Source organism: Cottoperca gobio, chromosome 5 (assembly GCF_900634415.1).
Source record: "Cottoperca gobio chromosome 5, fCotGob3.1, whole genome shotgun sequence".
Classification (NCBI taxonomy): Eukaryota; Metazoa; Chordata; class Actinopteri; order Perciformes; family Bovichtidae; genus Cottoperca; species Cottoperca gobio.
In genome coordinates this window covers 8,162,112-8,182,485 of record NC_041359.1, presented here as the reverse complement: position 1 = coordinate 8,182,485, position 20,374 = coordinate 8,162,112, and the positions used below count along the sequence as shown (strand labels likewise).

The 20,374-nt window shown below is 40.5% G+C and overlaps 1 protein-coding gene across 3 annotated transcripts in view; it reads left to right on the top strand.

Moving 5' to 3' along the window:
- tafa1b (TAFA chemokine like family member 1b) overlaps window positions 1-12,996 on the top strand; it is a 112,033-nt gene extending 99,037 nt beyond the window's left edge. For 2 of the 3 annotated variants that reach the window (XR_003832350.1, XR_003832351.1), the window contains exons 4-6: window positions 4,481-4,605; window positions 5,824-5,915; window positions 11,645-12,996. Coding sequence is in view for 1 of the 3 variants with exons in the window: in XM_029432753.1 (XP_029288613.1) it covers window positions 4,481-4,605; window positions 11,645-11,662 (143 nt within the window). In the remaining 2 variants the exon portion in view is untranslated. The remainder of the gene's footprint in view (window positions 1-4,480; window positions 4,606-5,823; window positions 5,916-11,644) is intronic. The other variant, XM_029432753.1, reaches the window with a different exon arrangement.
- The last annotated feature ends 7,378 nt before the right edge of the window (window positions 12,997-20,374 follow it).

The window sequence follows — 20,374 nt, the reverse complement described above, 5'->3', positions numbered from 1 at the left end:
AGACTTGCAGGGCACTGATGAATACTGGCGAGAGACAAAGGAACTTCTATGTTACATAGAGGGCCTGATTGAGTCAGTGAATGAAAAGAAGTGAAGCTGGCTGTTTACCGTGATCTTGTGGGAAGCATCGATCCTGCATAAATGTAAATTTAACCAAACAAAATGGAAATAGAATTTAAAGTTTAAAGTTTAAAGTTGCTTTCTGATCCAGATATTGGCTGAAGGCGGCCAATCTGACTCACCAGAAAAAGAAAAAAAACTCTGGGCTGACATAATTGGAAAGCCATTGTTTTTGCTGTGATCAATTTAAGTCCACGGAGTGATGTGCAAGCCACTCCAAGTTAAGAAACATTAACTATTCATTGAGTCCACAGACACGTATTCACATTTTGACACTGACAGAAATCAATTCACTTCCTCATCCGTCAAGGTGTTCAAACATTCTGCTACCTGGCAGGGACGTGTCAGCCAGTTCAATCCATCACAGTGCGCGCTCACCAGTGATCTGACAGATGCACTTGTAAAAGGTCCATCGCTTCATGTTTTTCAATCAATTTAAGTCCCACTCTCGGTTGTTTGTCTATCAAAGCTAAAGACTCCAGCCGGCTACATGGCTAACATCTTGAATCAAACACTCATTCAGTCCTTGTTTGCTGATTATTCCAAGCCCATCTGTCATCTTTGACAGTATACAGCAGCTACTTTATGGCAACATGCGAGGATCGTGTTAATTGGTGTTGGTAAATCAAACGGAAGGCTTTCAGATTGTTAACAGATGGATCTGAAAATTAATAGTCGGCCCAAAAAGGTAAGTTGGGACAGTGTTCAATTGTCAGTCCCCCCTTTTCCTCCCTTCCTCCCGAGCAGACACGGAGTTTGCTGATGTCGGAGCAAAGGTTATACCCTCTGTGCTGACGGTTACGTTGGGAGTAGTTAAAATAAAATGACTGTTGGAGGTCAGTGGTCACCAGATAGTGATGCTTGGATCTCGGCCCAAAGATGGCTCTTGTCCAGTGGTCAAGGTCAGAGCCAAATGTCCTGGCCCTGGTTCAGCCATGGAAATGAAGAGCGTTTTGACATTAGGCTCAACTTCTCTTTCTGTTTTTTATCCTCGAGGCCTTCAGACCAGACATGTCATTAACAGTGGGTTGTCAAGTTGTCTTTGATGGACCTGCTGTATTCCACATGGACTGACTAAAAAGATATTTAAGGCACAGATCAAATTTGAACATGAATATTTATAAGATGGATTTCACTGCTCATTAAAGTTTTACTCTCCTTTTAGTACAAGCTGTCAAGGTATTAATTAGGGTTGTGCAAAGTTTTTTTTAAAGATTGTGCATTATCAATCTACATCATCTTGTCTGTGCTGTAAAATAATATTAACAGTAAATTTTATCTTTATTTCTGAACACAGCACTGCTCTAGTTTACACTTTCTGGATTGTGACATTTTTTGCCTAACAATGCAATTTGGCAAGACGCTGGTGATCTAATAAGCAAACACTAAGGAGGTGGCGCTCTCTGTGCTTTGATTTTTATGCTAAAGTATCATGAAGGCTACTTAAGCACAACTTCTTTAATACTTTTAATATATCTTAACTTTTTTCTAATTGGATCGTCTTTGTAGCCGAGAGGTTACAGCGCACGCCACAGTACCAAAATGTCCCAGCTAACAACATGGAAAATACATTGACATGTGGCAAAACAAATCACAGAAACATGTTAGTAGACAGAAAATGATGATCAATAATCCAGGTTCAGGAGTGACTCTTCCCTTAATTCAAAAACATTGTACAGGAATTTAATATTGGTCATCATAGAAATAAATGATAAAGGCAAAAAATAATACTGTGAAAAACTTCACACGTTTGTCTAATGCTAGACTCCTTTCCTTTGTATAAATTATCCACACTTCGTACGCATTTCAGGGCAGAGAGAGTGAGGTGAATTAATTTCAGTAAATATCATTCAACTTTCATGCAAAGCGGCTCTCATATTTCAGCACCGCGTGTGAAGCGGCTCCTGCCTCGTTTCTGATTCCTTCTTCTCTCTCTTTTCCTGCTCTCTCCCTGGTTCCCTGTGAAGGAATTGATTTTTGCTTCGCAGGTATTACTTTAGCATTTTCAATTTCAAGAGGATTCTAAATTCACATTGTTGAATCCAAATCCACCTCAGTGTGAGGTAGGAAGCCAAACAACTTCTCCACCCCCCCTCGCTCCATAGCGGGAAGAAGAGGCTAAACAGAATGGCGATGTCGCGACATATCATCGTCACTCGGTGGAAGTGATAAAACACAATCTCCTCAAGCCTATAGTCGTAATTTACCACTTAACAAGGACTTCCTGCATAGTTACGGTGTTGCTCAAAAACCGCAGCTGAATATTAACACGGTTAATGATGTGAAATGCATATTTAGCCCATGGATGAAAACAGTGGGAGAAAAAGCGAGAAGAGGGAGCACAGTGTGGATGATGGACCAACATGTGGTAATTAGTGGATAAGGTAAACAGCCATGGGGAGAGCCAAAGGGCGGGTTCACAGCCTGTTAGTGGATGCTCTCTTTCTGGCAATGTGTATCCTCAGGGCTCATGGAGGGAAAAGCAAGAGAGGTAGTCAGGAAATGCTACAAGTTCACTGAGCAGCATTGGGGTGTTGCAGTCCAGACTGGTGTGTGTGTGTGTGTCCGTGTGTGTGTGTGTGTGTGTTTACACAGAAGTGCAGCACACTCTGCGCTGTGAGGGACTGCACTTTAACCGTCTTCTTTCATCAGTTGGAGATGGCATGTTGCTCATACTCACAATTGATTGGTGGTTGGTCTGTAACCTTGGCAACAGGGGTTGGAGGGGAAATATATGTTTTCCAAATGGTTAAAAAAAAATGGGTTTGGAAAATGATACTGGTTTAACTCATTGCATTCCCCCTGTCATTGTATCTTCATATCCTCCTTTATGGCAACATGATCAAAATAAGTTTTAAGAATATTATTTTGGTGACATATTATTTTAAACACTGCTTTTAACTTTTTACGTTTGCTGTCAGAAACCTCTGACTGTTGAGAAAACAAAAACGCACTGGTTAATGGTTAATATATAAATCAGAACTTGACTTTCAAATATGATATGATATGATTCAATTCAAAGAGAGGTTCCCACTGCAAGAAATATGGATTTTACAAAAATAAGAAAACTATATAAAATACGATTTTGCATCAGTGCTTCAAGGCTTGCTTCATATAAATACTGTTACAAGTAATGCAGTTGTTCATTTCAAATGCATCACGAGGGATTTGTAGGAGCAGAGCCTCCTCATTAATTAGTAGAACATATAAGTGAATAATGCTTTGATTTTACCTTCCACACAATGTGCAGAAGATTTCTTAAGGGATGACGTATCATGAAAGGTGTTTTCTGCTATCACCTAAAACCCGTAACATATCTTACATTTTCATTTAGAAAAAGAGGAAAGGAGGAAGGGAGATCTTGATGAGTACATGAGAACATATTTGTTTTCGTCAGATGGCTCGAGGAAGAATTCAGTCGATGTTAATGAGAGGCAATTAGTTTTGATTAAAAATGAGATTGCTCCCTTACATGCAATGTAGCCATATCAAAACAAAATAATGATTCATTTCTGTTGGTATAAGACATTATTGTCAACAGGAAAAGTACTCAAGCAGCAATGATACAATTGCTTTGAGGCTGAAGAGGAGGGAAAACATCCATTTAGAGATGCAGCTGGGTGTTCCGCTGGAGTTGCTCATAAATATAGCGTGTGGGGGCTTGTGCCTGTGTAGAATATGCACACAAGATGTGTTTGTGTGGGAAGTTTCTACATTTGTTCAACATTTTGTAATGATTCTGCCTGCTTACTCTTTATGTTTTTAATTGTACAATATTATTTTTGTTTATTTTACTTTTAATGCACATTTAAGGTTCTGTAGCACCCAAGAAATAATAATTTCCAAAAATGTATTTGCAGTTAACCTGATCAAAAATGTAATAAAATACAAAAATGTAATAAAATGGCCTCACTGATATTAGAATCACTTTTTCTTTTCTCAATAATGTACCTTATTACATTATTGGTCATTTCTAATATTTTCAGGTCAGGGCCATTAAAATTTAGTTTAATGCATTTTTGCCTGATATCAGTTTTTAAAGGAAAAACAAAGACCCACATGAAAGCTATTACATAATCGATGAAATGTTATTCCGATATCAGTCAGGACATTCGATTACATCATTGAGATCAGGTTAAGTGCACATTTTATTACATTTTCAGGAAAATATTACGTTATTGGGTGCTTCAGGTTCTTTTATTTTTATCTACTAATATTGATTTTTTCATTTAGTCAGTTATATCAGTATTTGTATTGGCATCTGTGTGTGCATACATATTGTACATGGATGTGTGTGTACACAGGTGTCTGTGTGATAAGCTAACCTGCTTTCTTACGTGTCTGTGTTCACATTCCCCAGCGTCCATTGTAATTGGGAAATGGTGGTGCGAGATGGAGCCGTGTCTGGAGGGAGAAGAGTGTAAGACTCTGCCTGACAACTCTGGATGGATGTGCTCCTCCGGGAACAAAATCAAGACCACAAGAGTGAGACCTTACACACACATGAGCACAAATGCATTTACCTGCATGCACAGATGCACACGTACAATACAAGCATATACCTGTTCTGTGTGTACTCTGTATTTAACCCAGGCATACACACACTTGCACACATATCCATCGTTGCACAGCAGCACACAGTCAACCTACTTTCTTGGACGTGAAATGAGGAAATCACTAAAAAGAACAAGTGTGTTTGAATACTTTGATTAAATGCTTTAACAAAGCTTTCCTGCCAACTGCTTGCTTAATTTTGAATTCATCTTTGGCCATTCAACAATCAAACATGCACAGTGTCAACCCTGTGGGTAAAAAAAGGAAATGTCACACTTGTATGGAGAATACTCAGAGAGCGCAGCACATCTGTGCTCTCTAGGTGGACTTGTATAAGCAACCTATCTAAGGGCCCATAGTAGTAAAGAACAAATATAAAGCAGGCAGTAAACAAACAGGTGGGCTCTGCCTCAGGCCACACTCCTCTAGGAGATAAAGTTAACTGCCACTCTGCTTCTCCACTGCCTTTCGGCTCTGTAAACTGACTCTGAATGCGGCATGCAAAAATAATGAAGGGAGCTAAGTCCTCGAAGAGAGCGGTCCAGCACTCTGTGACAGGTTGATCACCCGATTTGTATTCATTTAATTGACTCCCCACCGTTCGCAAACAGAGAACCCCTGTCTTCTCTTAGTGCATGGCGACAATGACTTTGAATAGAAGCAGAGACTTATGTGATGGTGGGGAAAGAGGGAACAGTCAATGAAGGTTAGACCACATGGGGCTTTCCAAGGTTGATCTGCAGATGTATACGTCAGCAGATAGACATAAAGCTTTCACTGGACCCCTTCACTGCCACCACAGGCCTAAAATGTTCAGAAAGATGTTGATCCAATGCCGCCCTGCCAAGGTAAGGTGTAGTGCTTGGTTTGATCTAAAGAATGCATCTCTAATTCTCAATTCAGTCCTTTTGCACAATTTGAAAAAAGAAAATCATGATTGTCTTGATATAACAGATTGTTTTCTTTATTCTCTTGGGATACATTATTCAAATCGTTTCTGGAGAAGGAGCATTAATACATATCTATGAGTAAAATGGCTTTGGTCTAACATAATTAAAATCTTAAAAGAAGAGGGCCAATAGGTTAGGCGAGAAGTTGCTTTTCTACCCAATACACACGTGTCCTTTTTTCTTGACCCTCTCTTTGCAGAACACCCAGCCATACTCCCCTTTTTAGCTTCCGGAAGCAAAATGCAGAGGATGGGTCAACAGAAATTGAGCTGCATTCTTGCTTCTGTAAAGGTTAGTCTTTTTCTCAAGCTGTTCTATGTTTTTTTTTGTTTTCCCGTCTCTCTCACACATCACTGTAATGCACTTGAGTGTCGGCGGTAGGGAGTGGGACCAACTCATGTTCAATGACTTCTCATTAACCCAAATACTCAGTGCAAAATAATCAAGTGTGTGTTTACATGCTGTGCATGATTAGGCAAGCGTGACACAAATACTGAACGCACCGCCACCCATTGTAAATATTTATCACCCAACGCAGGCAGTGCATGCATAAATAAAAAGTAAGTTGCTTGCATTTTCATATAAACGGTGCACTATGTCAGTCAGTATAGGTGCATGTACTGTAGCAGCACACTAATGGAGTACTGTAGAAACACACACACTGAGCCAAGTCCACCCCTTAGTAGACCCCTGCTGTTTGTGAATAGTGTAATGGCAGGATCAGTCGCACTTCCTTCCATCGCCTCCTTTGTTCCATGTCCTGTTTTTGCTATCGGCCACTGTGTGGGCTTGATTACAGTGCCTTACACCGGTCTGCCAATCCTATTAGTCACTAATCTGTGACATGCTACTTGCTCCTCTCTGTGTGTACTCATAGTTGTGTATGAACGCACGTATTTTGATGTGTTTGTGTGTGTGTGTGTGTGTGTGTGTGTGTGTGTGTGTGATCACTCACACGTGTGCGCGAGACCCCCGGGCAAGGCCTCTTTCCTTTTTCGTTGTGTGGCTTCTTATCAGAGTCCACTTGATATCCTGATCCCCCTCTGAGGGTCTTGTTGAAGCAGCTATCAGCACACAGCATAGCCCACAGGCTACATGAAAGGGGTTTTATCCTGCACTCTGCTCTCTTTTTTAATCAACATTCCTCATTCACCTGCCTCTCAAGCCAAATCGCCTCATTTCTATTTGTTCCGTCACAAGCCAGCAAGCCCACCACACAGCATTGTTTTGTTTTTGTAATTCTCAGCCATTTTATTTCATCTGCAGGTTTTCATTTTGCTCTGAAAAGTGTCAGTGAAGCACAATGAGGCAGGCACACACACATGTTCACCAGAAAACAGATTTCATCCCCATCTTTGATGAAATAAATTGGCATGAAAAGTAAGAAGCCAAAGCCAAGCCAGTGCCTGACACCCATGTTTCTTCTTCTTCTTTAATGTATTTCAGAGAGGGAGCCCTTCATTGCCTGTTCTGTAGCAGACAAGGCAGGCCCTTTTGTTTGTGGAAGTCAAAGTGAGAGCGAGACTGGGGGAGCACTTTCCAAAAACACTCGCCCACCATAGATCTGCATTACCCGCTCGCTAAATAGATCAATCCATTTCTGCTCCCTCCAAAACAATTATACACCTTAAGAGAGACACGCAGAATGAGTGGGGCTGTAATGGAAGTATCTTTTTTCCCATTTGTTCTTCTCCCCTGCTTTTGATGATAGTGCGAAGAATCGAGTTCATTTAATGTGCTGGATTGAATATGAACTCAGTATCAAAGCAGGAATGTCATACATACGTAATACAGCCCTCATCAAGTATTCAATTAATTTTAATGGCCTCTTTTGTAATTCCACCCTAATCCTAACACTGTAATATAACACATTTACAGTAGTTGTTTAACTGTAAGGCCACATCATTTCCACTTTGGAATATGTTATTGTTCAGATTAACGAGTGCTGAGCGTTGAACTCGAGTGGATACAGCACCATCTTTCACACTTTGCAGTTTGTGTCCCATTCAACTAGTCCAACATGATTTACCTGCTGTTCAGAGACCCACGTGTCTCTTATTGAAAGGAGCGGAGGGCACTTTTTCAAGCAAAAGAGCACACTGTGACAGGATGTAGCCCATCTGTGAGACAGTTTCAGAGCAAAAGTGACCTGCCAGCAGACGCATCACCATCTCATTTGTCAATCGGGAGACCGCACTTAATCAAAATGAACTCCAAGCGGACATGTCACACACAGCTCAACTTCACCGAGACATCATCTGTTCCATCATTGTGCTTGACAACCCCTCTCCTCCTCCTTCAGTCCTGTATAATTTTATGAGCTGACAAAGGCAGTCAGATCAGATTGTCACCCTTATTACATTTTAAACTGATTTGGGGGGGGGGGGGGGGTAGCTACTGATTAATTTATACACATTTTCTTATACCATTGTCAATGTCACATTAAATGGATCTTGATGTATTTTGTTGTCTGGAGTCTTCTGTTTGTAGAAGGTGCTCTTTAGTGAAGTTTGAAGAGGTTTCTCAGCCGGCATGATTGATTTGTTCAGCACTAAACAAGAAAGGGGAAAAGGGTAAGCTGTGTTTGCGCTAAATTCTTTTGCTAAGGCAATTGTCCTTGGCTTCTTTTACTAACTGAAGTCTGAGTAAATTGCAATTTAATGCGGCCAGCAAATTAGAATGCAGACGGCTTAGTTGCCAGCAAAGATGGGAAAGGCAGGAAATCCTTGAGCAATCCGCTGCTACCTGCTGCACTGTTCATTTGATGCGACAGAGGACAAAAAAAAAAAGAACAGAGGACTCTTTTAGTCACACACACACAAGCATGCATGTAGGTTGAAATGACAGGATTTGCATACAACCCCTCTTCTCTCACTAACAAACCTCTGGTGGATTGTGTCTGAGGTAGAGAGCAAGCTGTAATGGGTAACCTGTTACTGCTCTGTTCTGACAGAGGTCACTCTATGCTCCAACATGTCCTACACTAGATCATACAGATGCAAATGCTGGACAGATGAGCCTGCAGGATTACTGTGTTTAAGGATCATGGGGGGGAGGACCAAATCAGGACAGAGAAAGACACTGTGACAAGACCCGGAGGTGAAATCGACACGTTAAATCTGAGACTGTGAAGCTATTTAAAGCCCACAGAGGAACAGCTGCGGTGTTACTACCTAAATAGACATGATAGAGTCAGCAAGGGAGAATACGCCAGTGCTGCTAAGTGTTTCCTTAACATGGGGCGGTGAGAGAGCTCATTTTTACATCTGTCTTGACAAGTAATTTAGTCTTCAAAAATAATTTTTCTTCAAAACAAAAGAATCTGTCAATAGTGTTTCACTTGTTTCTAGTGATGCTTCACTTGTTTCGAGAACTTCCTAGCATCCGTATCCGTAACAAGATAGACCTACAAAGTGCTCAGCATATTCCTTTGCAACATTTTTAAATCAAGTCCATTTTAAAATAGTGATACTAGTAAAATCCTGAATCTGCACCAAAAGAATAGTACCTACTTTACTCCTTTACAAAAACATCAAATGTCTTTGAAAAACTTTTAACAGGTTTTTGAAACGGGACTGGACACATACTCACCTTGAGAAAGAAGAAAAGGCAGAGCTGCAAATTACATTTAATTGATTTTCATTGAAAACTGGTGAAACAACTTCAAACCATTGGCAAACACACAGGTTTATGATCTAAATGACCTTCTAAAATTAGAACTGTTTGTAGTGTATCAAATGATTCTGTCCAATCAAACTAAATCAAATAAACCCAAATTTGAACATAATGAAGCATAATCCCGAAATAACAAACACTATGGTAGGCGAAAACACGTGCACAAAATTCTACCCTCTTGAAAATGATCATTGAAATCATTTAGCTCTCTTTCTCGCCAACATGTCCAACATGCTGGTGCTCTGAGATTCTCTATGTGCTACAGCTCACATAGTCCCAAGCAGCACCTTTCACAATCAAATCAACGCACCTGGCGACCACCTGCCAAGCCTGCTGGAAATGTCATGGCTGTATTTCTTATTTAAACAGGATTATGAGATTTCTAATTGGCCCCACAGTGTGCAGGAAACTTCCGCTTACTTCGCGGCACAGTCTGAAAGCAACGAAATGAAGTGAGGTAAAGAAATATTCTTTATAACATTTACATGCTTTTCCACAAGAGGGCAAGGATCTCAACTGTTGTAGACATCATATACACAGTGTTTATTGAGCTTCAGGTTGAGCAACATGCTGAAAAAGCAGTACATTCAATAGCAGTTTCAAGGTTGCACAATGTACCATTGAAATGTGAATAAGAGTCCCTAAACCAGAGGCACAGATAGACAGCTCAGTCTCCACAGCAGGAGCCCTGATCCCATTTAGCAAAGCCAAAGTCATGTTATCGGGTTGGAGGAAAATCATCAGCTGTGATTGGCTGTCTTGGTTTTAAGGTGCAAACCAAGGAGGGTGGGGGGACAAGCTGAGGATGGAGGGGAATGTTGATAAAATAGTCTGAGATAAATTAAAAAATATAATTTTGTGAGTCAGACATACAAAGCATCACTGGTGGACTGATGCCCCCCCATTCGAACAAACCCGGCAAAAGTGCCTATGGTAGATACAACACGATGAAGGTCCCTCTAGCATGTCCTTCCAGTAAAGAAAATGTGAGTAAGTGTCCTCTAATGTGCCCCTCTAGTAGAGAAAACCTGATTAAGTACCATCTAGGGTGTCCTTACAGTAGAGAAAACATGTTGATGTGCCTTCAAGGGTGTCCTACAGTAGAGAAACCCTGATGAAGTGCCATCTAGGGTGTCCCTACAGTAGAGAAAACCTGATGAAGTGCCATCTAGGGTGTCCCTACAGTAGAGAAAACCTGATTAAGTACCATCTAGGGTGTCCCTACAGTAGAGAAAACCTGATTAAGTACCATCTAGGGTGTCCTTACAGTAGAGAAAACATGTTGATGTGCCTTCAAGGGTGTCCTACAGTAAAAAAAAACCTGATTAAGTACCATCTAGGGTGTCCCTACAGTAGAGAAAACATGATGATGTGCCTTCCAGAGTGTCTTAACAGTACAGAAAATGGGATGAAGTGCCATCTAGATTGTTCTTACAGTAGAGAAAACATGTTGATGTGCCTTCAAGGGTGTCCTACAGTAGAGAAACCCTGATGAAGTGCCATCTAGGGTGTCCCTACAGTAAAGAAAACCTGATTAAGTACCATCTAGGGTGTCCCTACAGTAGAGAAAACCTGATTAAGTGCCATCTAGGGTGTCCCTACAGTAGAGAAAACCTGATTAAGTACCATCTAGGGTGTCCCTACAGTAGAGAAAACATGATGATGTGCCTTCCAGAGTGTCTTAACAGTACAGAAAATGGGATGAAGTGCCATCTAGATTGTTCTTACAGTAGAGAAAGCGTGATGAAGTGCCATCTAGGGTGTTCTTACAGTAGAGAAAACATTATAAGAGGCCTCTAGGGTACCCTTCTAGTAGATAAAGCTTTATAAAGTGCCTTCCAGTAGAGAAAACATGATAAAGGGCCTTCTAAGGTGGCCTTAAAATTGAGAAAATATGATGCAGTGCCATATGAGCTGCCCTACATGCTAGGAAACCTTCTGCGTGCTGGTGCCCCACCGCATGGAGCTAGTGCCCTTCTTCTTTGTTTTTGCCCCTGCCCCACAGACAGCATGAGTCTGCCACTGCACAGCATGGAATCACACAAAAAGGTATTTTTGTACAAAGAGTTTTTTCTGATATATACCTATAAATGCCAAACATACCTACATTTTCAGTGCTGTTACCACTCCACCCAATATAAGTTGTCTGTTTTTAGATGCAGCAGGAACCAGGAGGTGAGACGGGGCTGTACAAAGCCTCCACAGTTCAAAAGACTCCCCCTTGTTTTTGAAAAACGCGTACCGAGCAATTCCCCTGGGTCTAATCCTCGCACACTTGTATGCCTTTGTTCTATCTAAGTGTATGTGTGTTTTCTCTCCTCTCCTCTTCCTCCTCTGTGTTGCAGATTCATCCCAGGACCTAACAGAGAGCTCCCATTGCAGGGCTGCGTGCCAGGCTCTTCCCTTCATCTACCCTTTCTCTTCCCACCGAACGGACTAAAACTATTACAACCACGGCTACTGACTGGATTACCTGGGACCACATAAAGGATATCCATCCAGATAAAACAGCTTTGCTTGCGTGGTGCCAAGGATTTGAAACCAGACTAATCCCCTGTTTGATCAATGAGCCCCATGTTGGTGACTCTCCACTTCCACACAGCTGTGGCCAGTTTCCGACCTTCTCTCTCTCTTTTTCCCCTCACTCGTCTCCCCCTCAGAAACTGAAACAGCTTAGCAGGGGTTATTTAGAGGTTGTTAAAACATTATTTGAAGACATTTGCCCTGCCTGAAGGTAAACCAGTTTATGAGCTTACATGGACCTGAACATGGAATCCACAGAACTGAGAGCAAGTGGAGGGAAATAACCTTGGTATACCTTTATTTCTGTGTGGAAGGCATTCGTATTTGACTCGCCACCCAAGCAGGATAGTCTTGCTGCGGCAACACTGAGGAGGTTTGGTTGGGAAACACTTTCAGTGACGGAGACCAGCAGCCTATAATGAGTTATGAGAAGAATCTTTGAGAGGCTGTAGGCCCCACATGGCCTCTCCTTTATCCTTCTTGATGAACATTTATTCGTGTGTCTGCCCAATGTAAATTCATGAGCACTTCTTTTCTTTGTATGTAAGATAATTTGTGTATACATATATAAATACATCATATATAAGATGACAGATCCAAGAAGCTGAAAAATATATTTAAGACTCTATTAGGAGCTTGAGCCCCTTGGTGGAATATTGATCAGCCTCTGAATATAAGTACAGTTCATACTTCTCCAGAGGCTGCTGTGTATAGGACTGCTTTGCAGTATACGCTTGCTTTGGGAAAAGGCACAACAGAGTCATAAAAGTAAGCTTTCGTCATCCAGCTATGTCCTTGGTTAAGCCAGTTAATGCTTGTAGTTTCTGTAAAGATGAGGAAAACACTGTACAGAACTGCCTCACAAAAGAAAGCAGCACTAACAACAACCCCTGAGCGTTCCACTCAGATCCTGTAGGGACATAGAACAGCCGCAGACAAACTTGGACCTTAATCGGACAGTTAGTGTCCATTTCAACTCCGGAAAGTGGTCATGGGCGACTGCTTGACTGTGTTTGTCGTATAGATCTCCCTCTCAGACACCAGAGAGAGAGAGGATTTATTCAAAATGACAGAGAGAAAGTATTAGTCACAATGGAGAAACATATCCCCCAGTAGATATACAAGTACATTACAGGACAGCCTTATGAGAAATAAAAATGGTTTTCTATACTGATATGCTGTCTCCTTTTCCTTCGTATGGTAACTAACATTTTGAAAGATGTTCCTCATATGATGATTTGATATGTTGTAATGTCAGAGTTTCATTTATATGATATGTTAATATTGTGTGGAGTTTTTGCTTGAGTAAACAGGCAATCAACAACAACAAAATGCAAGTGTGAAAATGACTTATGTGCAGACAAGCACACACATGCAGTAAACACACAACAAATCTGTGATGCTTCATTTATACAATTCCCTTTGTGGTACAGAGGATTTATCAGAACAGCACATTCAATTCATTCGTGCAATTAGAATAAAGATTTCCAATATTGTCGCACGCGAAATTCCAGATGATTTTCAATACCAACCTCCTCTCTCGGCTGATATGAGATTTGTTTCTTCTCCCAGTGGACGCACTAGTGTACATTCATCATTTAGGAATTTGGCTAGTCTTGTGGAGCCTGGCGCCTCGCTGAGCAGTCACAGAAGGTATGAAAAAGACAGACACATCAATCTCCCAGCGGTCTTGCCAGAATCGTGAAGGAATATGCAAAGGGAGAGGGAGCAAGAGGGTTTTTTTTCCTCCTCAATGAGCCGTCCCCGTCTTTGTTTTCTCATATCTAATAGGATTCACTGTCCTGCAGTCTTATTGAACTAGTGCAAAAGAAAATGAGTCAGGGTGTCTGCAGGAAAGTGTCTCTGGGTGGTTTTTTTTGTTGCTGTAAATGAATACATGTGAGTGTATGTGTGTCTGTTTTACAAAGCTTCTGTATGTATTTTTAGAGAGGGTACCCAGAGTCTGTGAGACAGGCAGCCCGCAAACCTCGTTCTGTGAAGATTATCCTCAAATTCAGTGGTTGTGTAGAAAATCAAGGGATTTCTCCCTTTCCAACTTGTGCAAGTTCTAAGTGGATTTTTGCTTAAAAGGTGCTTGGGGATCAGGAATGTAAGAGGTGCTTTTTCTTATTCTCTTTTATGCACTCTTTAGCTCTATCCAGAAATGATGGGAGTCGTGCTGTGGAGGGAGGTCCTGCTCCATTTTAAGCAACGCAGAAAGGAACACAGCATGAATAGATAACAGGGTCCGGGTCCTTCTCCCTCTCCGCGGTGCTGTGCAATCTCAAAAGAGAGACATCCATCAAGTCCTGCAGACCTCCCACCGAGACACAGAGGCAGCCATGTCCGCATCATGCTGGACGGCTAATCAACGCTTGACAGCAAGGACAACCTGCTTCATGCAGCCAAGACGTGTGCAGAAGATGCGGAATTGTGTTGTTTATAAAACTTGCATTAGTAACTTCCAAGGGTATCTCAAGTAAAACGCAAACCTTTGCCGAGCAAAGAAGTAAATACTTGGTTGCTTTTAGGAGCTTTTAGTAGAAGCCTCTACTTTGACACCACTTCCTGTCTTTGCACTTTATCACATTTATATTCTTTAATTCATTTTGCAGAAAACTATAATTTGTGGAAAGGGCACATTCCTTTCCTGTAGTGGCTTTTACGGTCTATAATTATAGTCGTTATGGACATGAGTCACTTCAAATGTCGCCTTTACAGTTAACATCCACTGGAGCTGGACAACTAAGACCATCAAAATCATCATGACACTCAAAGTTGGTCTCAACGATAGCTGTTCAGCGATTTCGGGCATTTTTGCCATAAAAAGTAATGATATCATGATATTTAGAAAATATTTGTGATTTAACATTTTAATCATTGGACAAAAGAAATGAGAAAATGACACGTCATTACAGACAGTTACAGCTAACAAGCTAACTTGTTAGTCATCATAAAGATCACAAAGTTAATACAAAGCAGCTTTTCTTTTCTAAAGTCTGTAACTAAACACAGAGTGAAACACAACAGTGCCCTGCTGCAATGCCATTGTGACAAATGAACACACACACTGATGGGTACACAATACATCACCGCCATAGTCCCATGACACTGCGCCATGACCGCCAACCACCAATACACTTGTCAGCGAAAGGACTTGGCAGTCTATGATTGTCAGCAGCTGCCATAATGACAATGTATTTCTCTGCTGCTTTACTGTTTTCCTAACGTTATTTCCCCTCATGTTTCAGAAAATGTAGCAACCGGGCCCCACAAGGGACACAAAGGTCGCCACAGATCAGCCTCCCTGGAGCATTTCTAACTTAAAGGGGACATATCATGAAAAACTCACTTTTTTAGTGCTTGTGCACACATTTGGAGAGCCTACAAACCCACAAACAGGGAAATAAAACAACCTTGTCAGTCTTTTGTCGACTGCATCAGAAAACATGGTATTCAACAAGCCATTCAGATTTGGCTCCCCTTCCTCTGTCACATACAGGCTCATAAGAATGTATCGCCCCCTCAGATGCTTTGAGTATCTCCACCAACGACAAGAGAACTAATGTGCCATATTTTTATTGCAAGATTATTAGTGGGATTTTATAGGATGGGGTCTTAAAGAGGCAGGCGCTTCTTTATTAAGCATGTAAACATGTTAGTATAAAACTGAAACTGTGCATAATATGGGACCTTTAACACTTTCATATTGAACGCAAAACATTTTTCATAGCATTGTGTCCACACAGCTGGATCGACGTCAACACACGAGTCTCAAACGTGTGCCACTTGTGATTGAATGAGTAATCAGGTAGAGAAAATAACTAATAATACATTGAGTGTAAAAGCATTCTGTGTATATTTTAATAAGACTCATATAGATTTAGTCTTATTCCGCTGTCCAACTATACAACTTGCAGTCATTTGTTTTCATGACCTTTTCATTGCGGCTCACAGGGAATGTAGAAGCCTCTCTGGTCACCACAGACGATGTGAGGAGTCTGCTGTTATCAGAATTGGACAATCACACAGAATGCACACCATCACATACTTGTGAATTTTTTTATTTCATTTAACAAGACAAAAAGTGAATGTGGTTTTTATTCCACATATACCGACTGACCAAAAACCCCAGGGCAGTGTAATCCAACGCAATAAAAAAAACATCTTTGTGTCCTTATTATTGCATTGCATTATATCATAGTGTTCAATCCTCAAGATTTTTTATAGATATATATGGATGTATATCTATAAAAAACCTATATACTTTGTATATATATACTGTATATATATATATATATATATATATACATATATATATACTGTATATATATACATGTATATATACTGTATATATATACTATATATATATATACATACTGTATAAATATATGGATGTATATCTATAAAAAACCTATATACAGTATATATATACATATATATACTGTATGTATATATATATATATAATGTATATATAAACACAACAGTTAAATGGTGTTCTTTCAAACTATGTTTAAAATATCACCTAGCATAATGAAAACTATATTTTGTATTTGCATATTAGTACATTTGTTATGTGTGCATGTATGATGTTAACCAGGAACAGTGTGTACTGGCTTTTTTTTGAGGGAGGTCAGAGGAAATGTAATGTTGTCTGTCCAAGTTTGTATGGAGAGTTCACAACAGCAGCCTGGCCTTCAGGCTCCCTGCCAGAGACAAAGCACTGTGCCATCAGTCCATACCTGCCCACACACACAGTATGATGCAGTGAACTTATCTAAAGTTTGAACAATGGGAAGGAAAACTAGAGTATTTGTCCTGCCTACACACTGACAGATCCACAGAAAAGTTTTGCCATGCCACTGGGTTCATGCAACATCTCTTTTTCACTCTCTGTTAAGTTACCTGTGCTTGTTAATTGATAGATTTCATTCTGAAATGCGAGTATATTTTCAATCAATAGTGCTGTTTAATAACACCCTTAAGTTTCCTGTGACTTGATGATTGCTAGTTTAAGTTGTTGAGACTTATTGACCTACTTACAAAATAAAAAATAAACAAATGAATGGCATATGAACACACTAATACATAAGAGTTAGAAACACCTTTAGTCTGGGCTAATGGTAAGGGTGATTGTCTGATGGGTGCAGGATGGAGCTGCTTTTCCCAATTCCGTACTCAGCCAATGAGCTGCTTCCTTCTCTGGTATGCAAATGAGAGGCACAAGGGCAAGCAGGGATTGTGAAGGACACAGTATTTGGACCAGGAGGAGACAGAGCTACCCTGGAGGGCCATGCATACCTCATTTATATTCAACACTATCATTTCACTTAGGTAGGTGAAATCTAAGTGCCGTGCTTACACTCCATACAGTGCCAAGAACACAAGCAGGCGTTTCCTTGCATAAGCTATAGAGACAATTGTGTGTGACCTGTAGTTGTTTTGCAAGTCTAGTTGAGGCTATCAAACCAGCCTTTAATGTGAATTACCCCTAATGTCCTATCCAGTCCCTAAATGCATATAACTCAGAGCAGCCTACACTGTTTAGCAAATCACCATATCCTAGCAACAGGCATACAGACACACAGGCACGCAAAGAAGGCAGAACACCTTCCTTTATCTAAGTAGCCGGTATAGCAAACCTTGCTGCAAGAATGGAATGTTAACGTGAGCATGGTGCAGAAATCAATTTAGATGTTATTCCCATGACAGTGCCTGCCTGGGTATGACTGTCCAGGGTATTTCTATTTTGTATTACCTTCCCCACCTTGTTTTCCCCCAAGCCATCATCCCAAATAGAATGGTGTCTGTGTCTCAAGGCGATGGCCATTGATCCACATTGAAAGCGAGACACTACTGCCTGAGCCATCAGCACAATGCATTTTATTCTTCAGGCTACATTGATGACTCCAACCAGACAGGCAGACCATAAAAAAAAGTTTGCTTTGTAAAAACTGGCTGCTATTCATCACAATGCTGTCTTTAGGACTGCAAATTAAACTGAAGCCGTCATCTATGCTCTTGTCAAAGCCACCAGACTCCATTGAAAAAAACTGTAATTTTACTTTGCAGAGCACAGGAGTTGTTGGTGTATCTGTGCCTCGATCGGTTAGTTTGTTTGTGTTATTTTGCGACTGGTGAATCCAAACAAACCAAAGTCACACAATAACACAAAGTAACGAGTCAGCGGTAGACCAGCAACTCCTGTGTTCTGGAAGGTAAAATTACAGTTTTATATGTCTGGTGACTTTGGTGAAAACAAAGAAGGATACAAAGGCTTCAATTCACCGTTGTAAAGGGCTGCCTCACAGCAAGGTAAAGTGATGAAAATACTATAAATATAGCGTACACTTAAACTGATATTGATTTTCTTTGGTTCTTTTAGAAGGCTAAAATATGTTTTGATGCTGCCCACGTCCACAACAGTACATTGCTTACATTACAAGTACCTCATGCAAGCCCACTTCAAAACATCCAAACTATGCATTTTAAATTATATTGCAACAGCTCTATAGATAAGCCATTCCTTTGTACTATATGTCTACAGGTAGAACATGAACCACGTAGAACTAGTTTACATGATGATAAGCTAACACGGATGCATACAAATCTATGTTTGTGGACAGATGCAGCCCGCTATAGGACATCTCATTATTACCTTACACAGTTTCATATTCCAAGTATACTTGTAGCACTTTCACAGTCACAACTAGTTACACTCACCCACACACACGAGAATACCCACTGCTCCTACTTTACATCAGACCTGCCAAAACCAGGTGACTTCTGAAGCATTACTATTTTTCTCTACTGTCACAATGTTACCTCTGCTTCTTTAGCAGACAGCTAATTGAAGAGAAATATACGTGTGTGTGTGTGTGTGTGTGTGTGTGTGTGTGTGTGTGTGTATACATAATACCTGGATGTCACATGAGGCTGTCATCATGCAAACCGACAAACTCAATAGAGGCACTGAAATATAAAGGAGAGCTATATTTTCCCTCAACACTGGTTCATCAAGAGGCAGAGAGCGTATACTGTCTCCACTCATATTACTGTAAGTGATGCTCACTTGACCAGTGTTGCTTTAAGCTTTGAAACTGATATGGGCAAAGTACAGTGAGTACGTGTGGCATAGGAAATAATTGTTTGTTAGCAAATATTCTACTTTATGGTCAAATGTTTCTGTGGCCAATATCAACATTAATTTACTTGTGATTTATCACCCGCAGAATCACTTGCTCATTATGTTCAGTCTCGTGTTCAATATAATGCTCCAGATGTTGTTTTGCAAAGTTGTGAAGTTAAATGATTTGTTAAGTCACCAAAGCCTCTTAGATCCATGATGTATTTCTGCATGTCAATGTGGCCCAGTGCAACCCTGTCTCCTAAAAAATGACGTTCCCATACAACAAACGGTCAAAGTTTTAAACATGTTAGGTCTATTAAAAGTCTATTAAAAGATGGAAGAGCAGTCTCTTGGGTGAAAGTCTCATGTGTCTTTAACCCAATGTCCCACACCAACCTTCTCTCAACGCAGACTTTGCTAAGAAACGTGTCCGTGATACATCAAAAACAAACGTAATGGACAACGCAGTTTTGTTGAATTGGAACATCATTGTTAGGAGACCAGGCTGTCCAGGGATGGTCACTGATCTCCTATATATTGAGCTGCTCACTCAAATGAGCCCTGACATGAAAGCAACTGATTTCATATTAGAGTGTGTATCATGATAATATAAAATGCTCTTACAGCAGCAAAAACTATGCTTCACTAAGCCATCTAGTACATATGAAAGCAGTTATGTGTGCTTTACATGGAGTATTTCCATTATAGATAAGCTTTAATGTAAAAGGATCAACTGGAGTGAAACTGTGATCCCTAGACTGTAGGCCAGCACGGGGGTGTCCCCTGCCACCGCTCTCATTTCATATTACACTTGGCAGTGCATTTTACTCAAACTGCTCACAGCGAAACTATTTAAACTCGCTCCCCAAATGAACAACTTAGTAAATGAATGCCTGGACTGTGTCATCGATTAAACAGCACAGTCCTTCTCCTATGATTCATAGGCAGGGTGTGTGCACTCACCCACATAATCTCTCTTTTTCATTTCAGCACCTCCAGAATTGCCTTCTAAACACAAATAATGACAGTGGCAGCAAAGCTCTGCGAGCCTATCCACAAGCTCATATGAAATGTGTTGATCATTTGGCTGATTCATAATTTTTCACTACCCGGAAGCACAGTTCTGTGCTGCAGCAGTCAGATATTTGTTGTGCTGCATGCTAAATAGCAATATATTGCTATTACCCAGGGTACATATGAGAGACAATGCAATTACACCCTTTAAGGATGCTGTGGTACTCTAAAGACCATGATATTGTGTCCCTGTGTGGAGACAAAAACACATAACACAAAGTATAAAGCAGATCATCTTTGACTTTTTCTTTATTTAAATACCCATTAAGGAAGCCTATTGTTCCAATCCAGCTCAAAGACACCTTAGAATATTTCCACTGTTATTAACACAATTCATTCACTTTAATA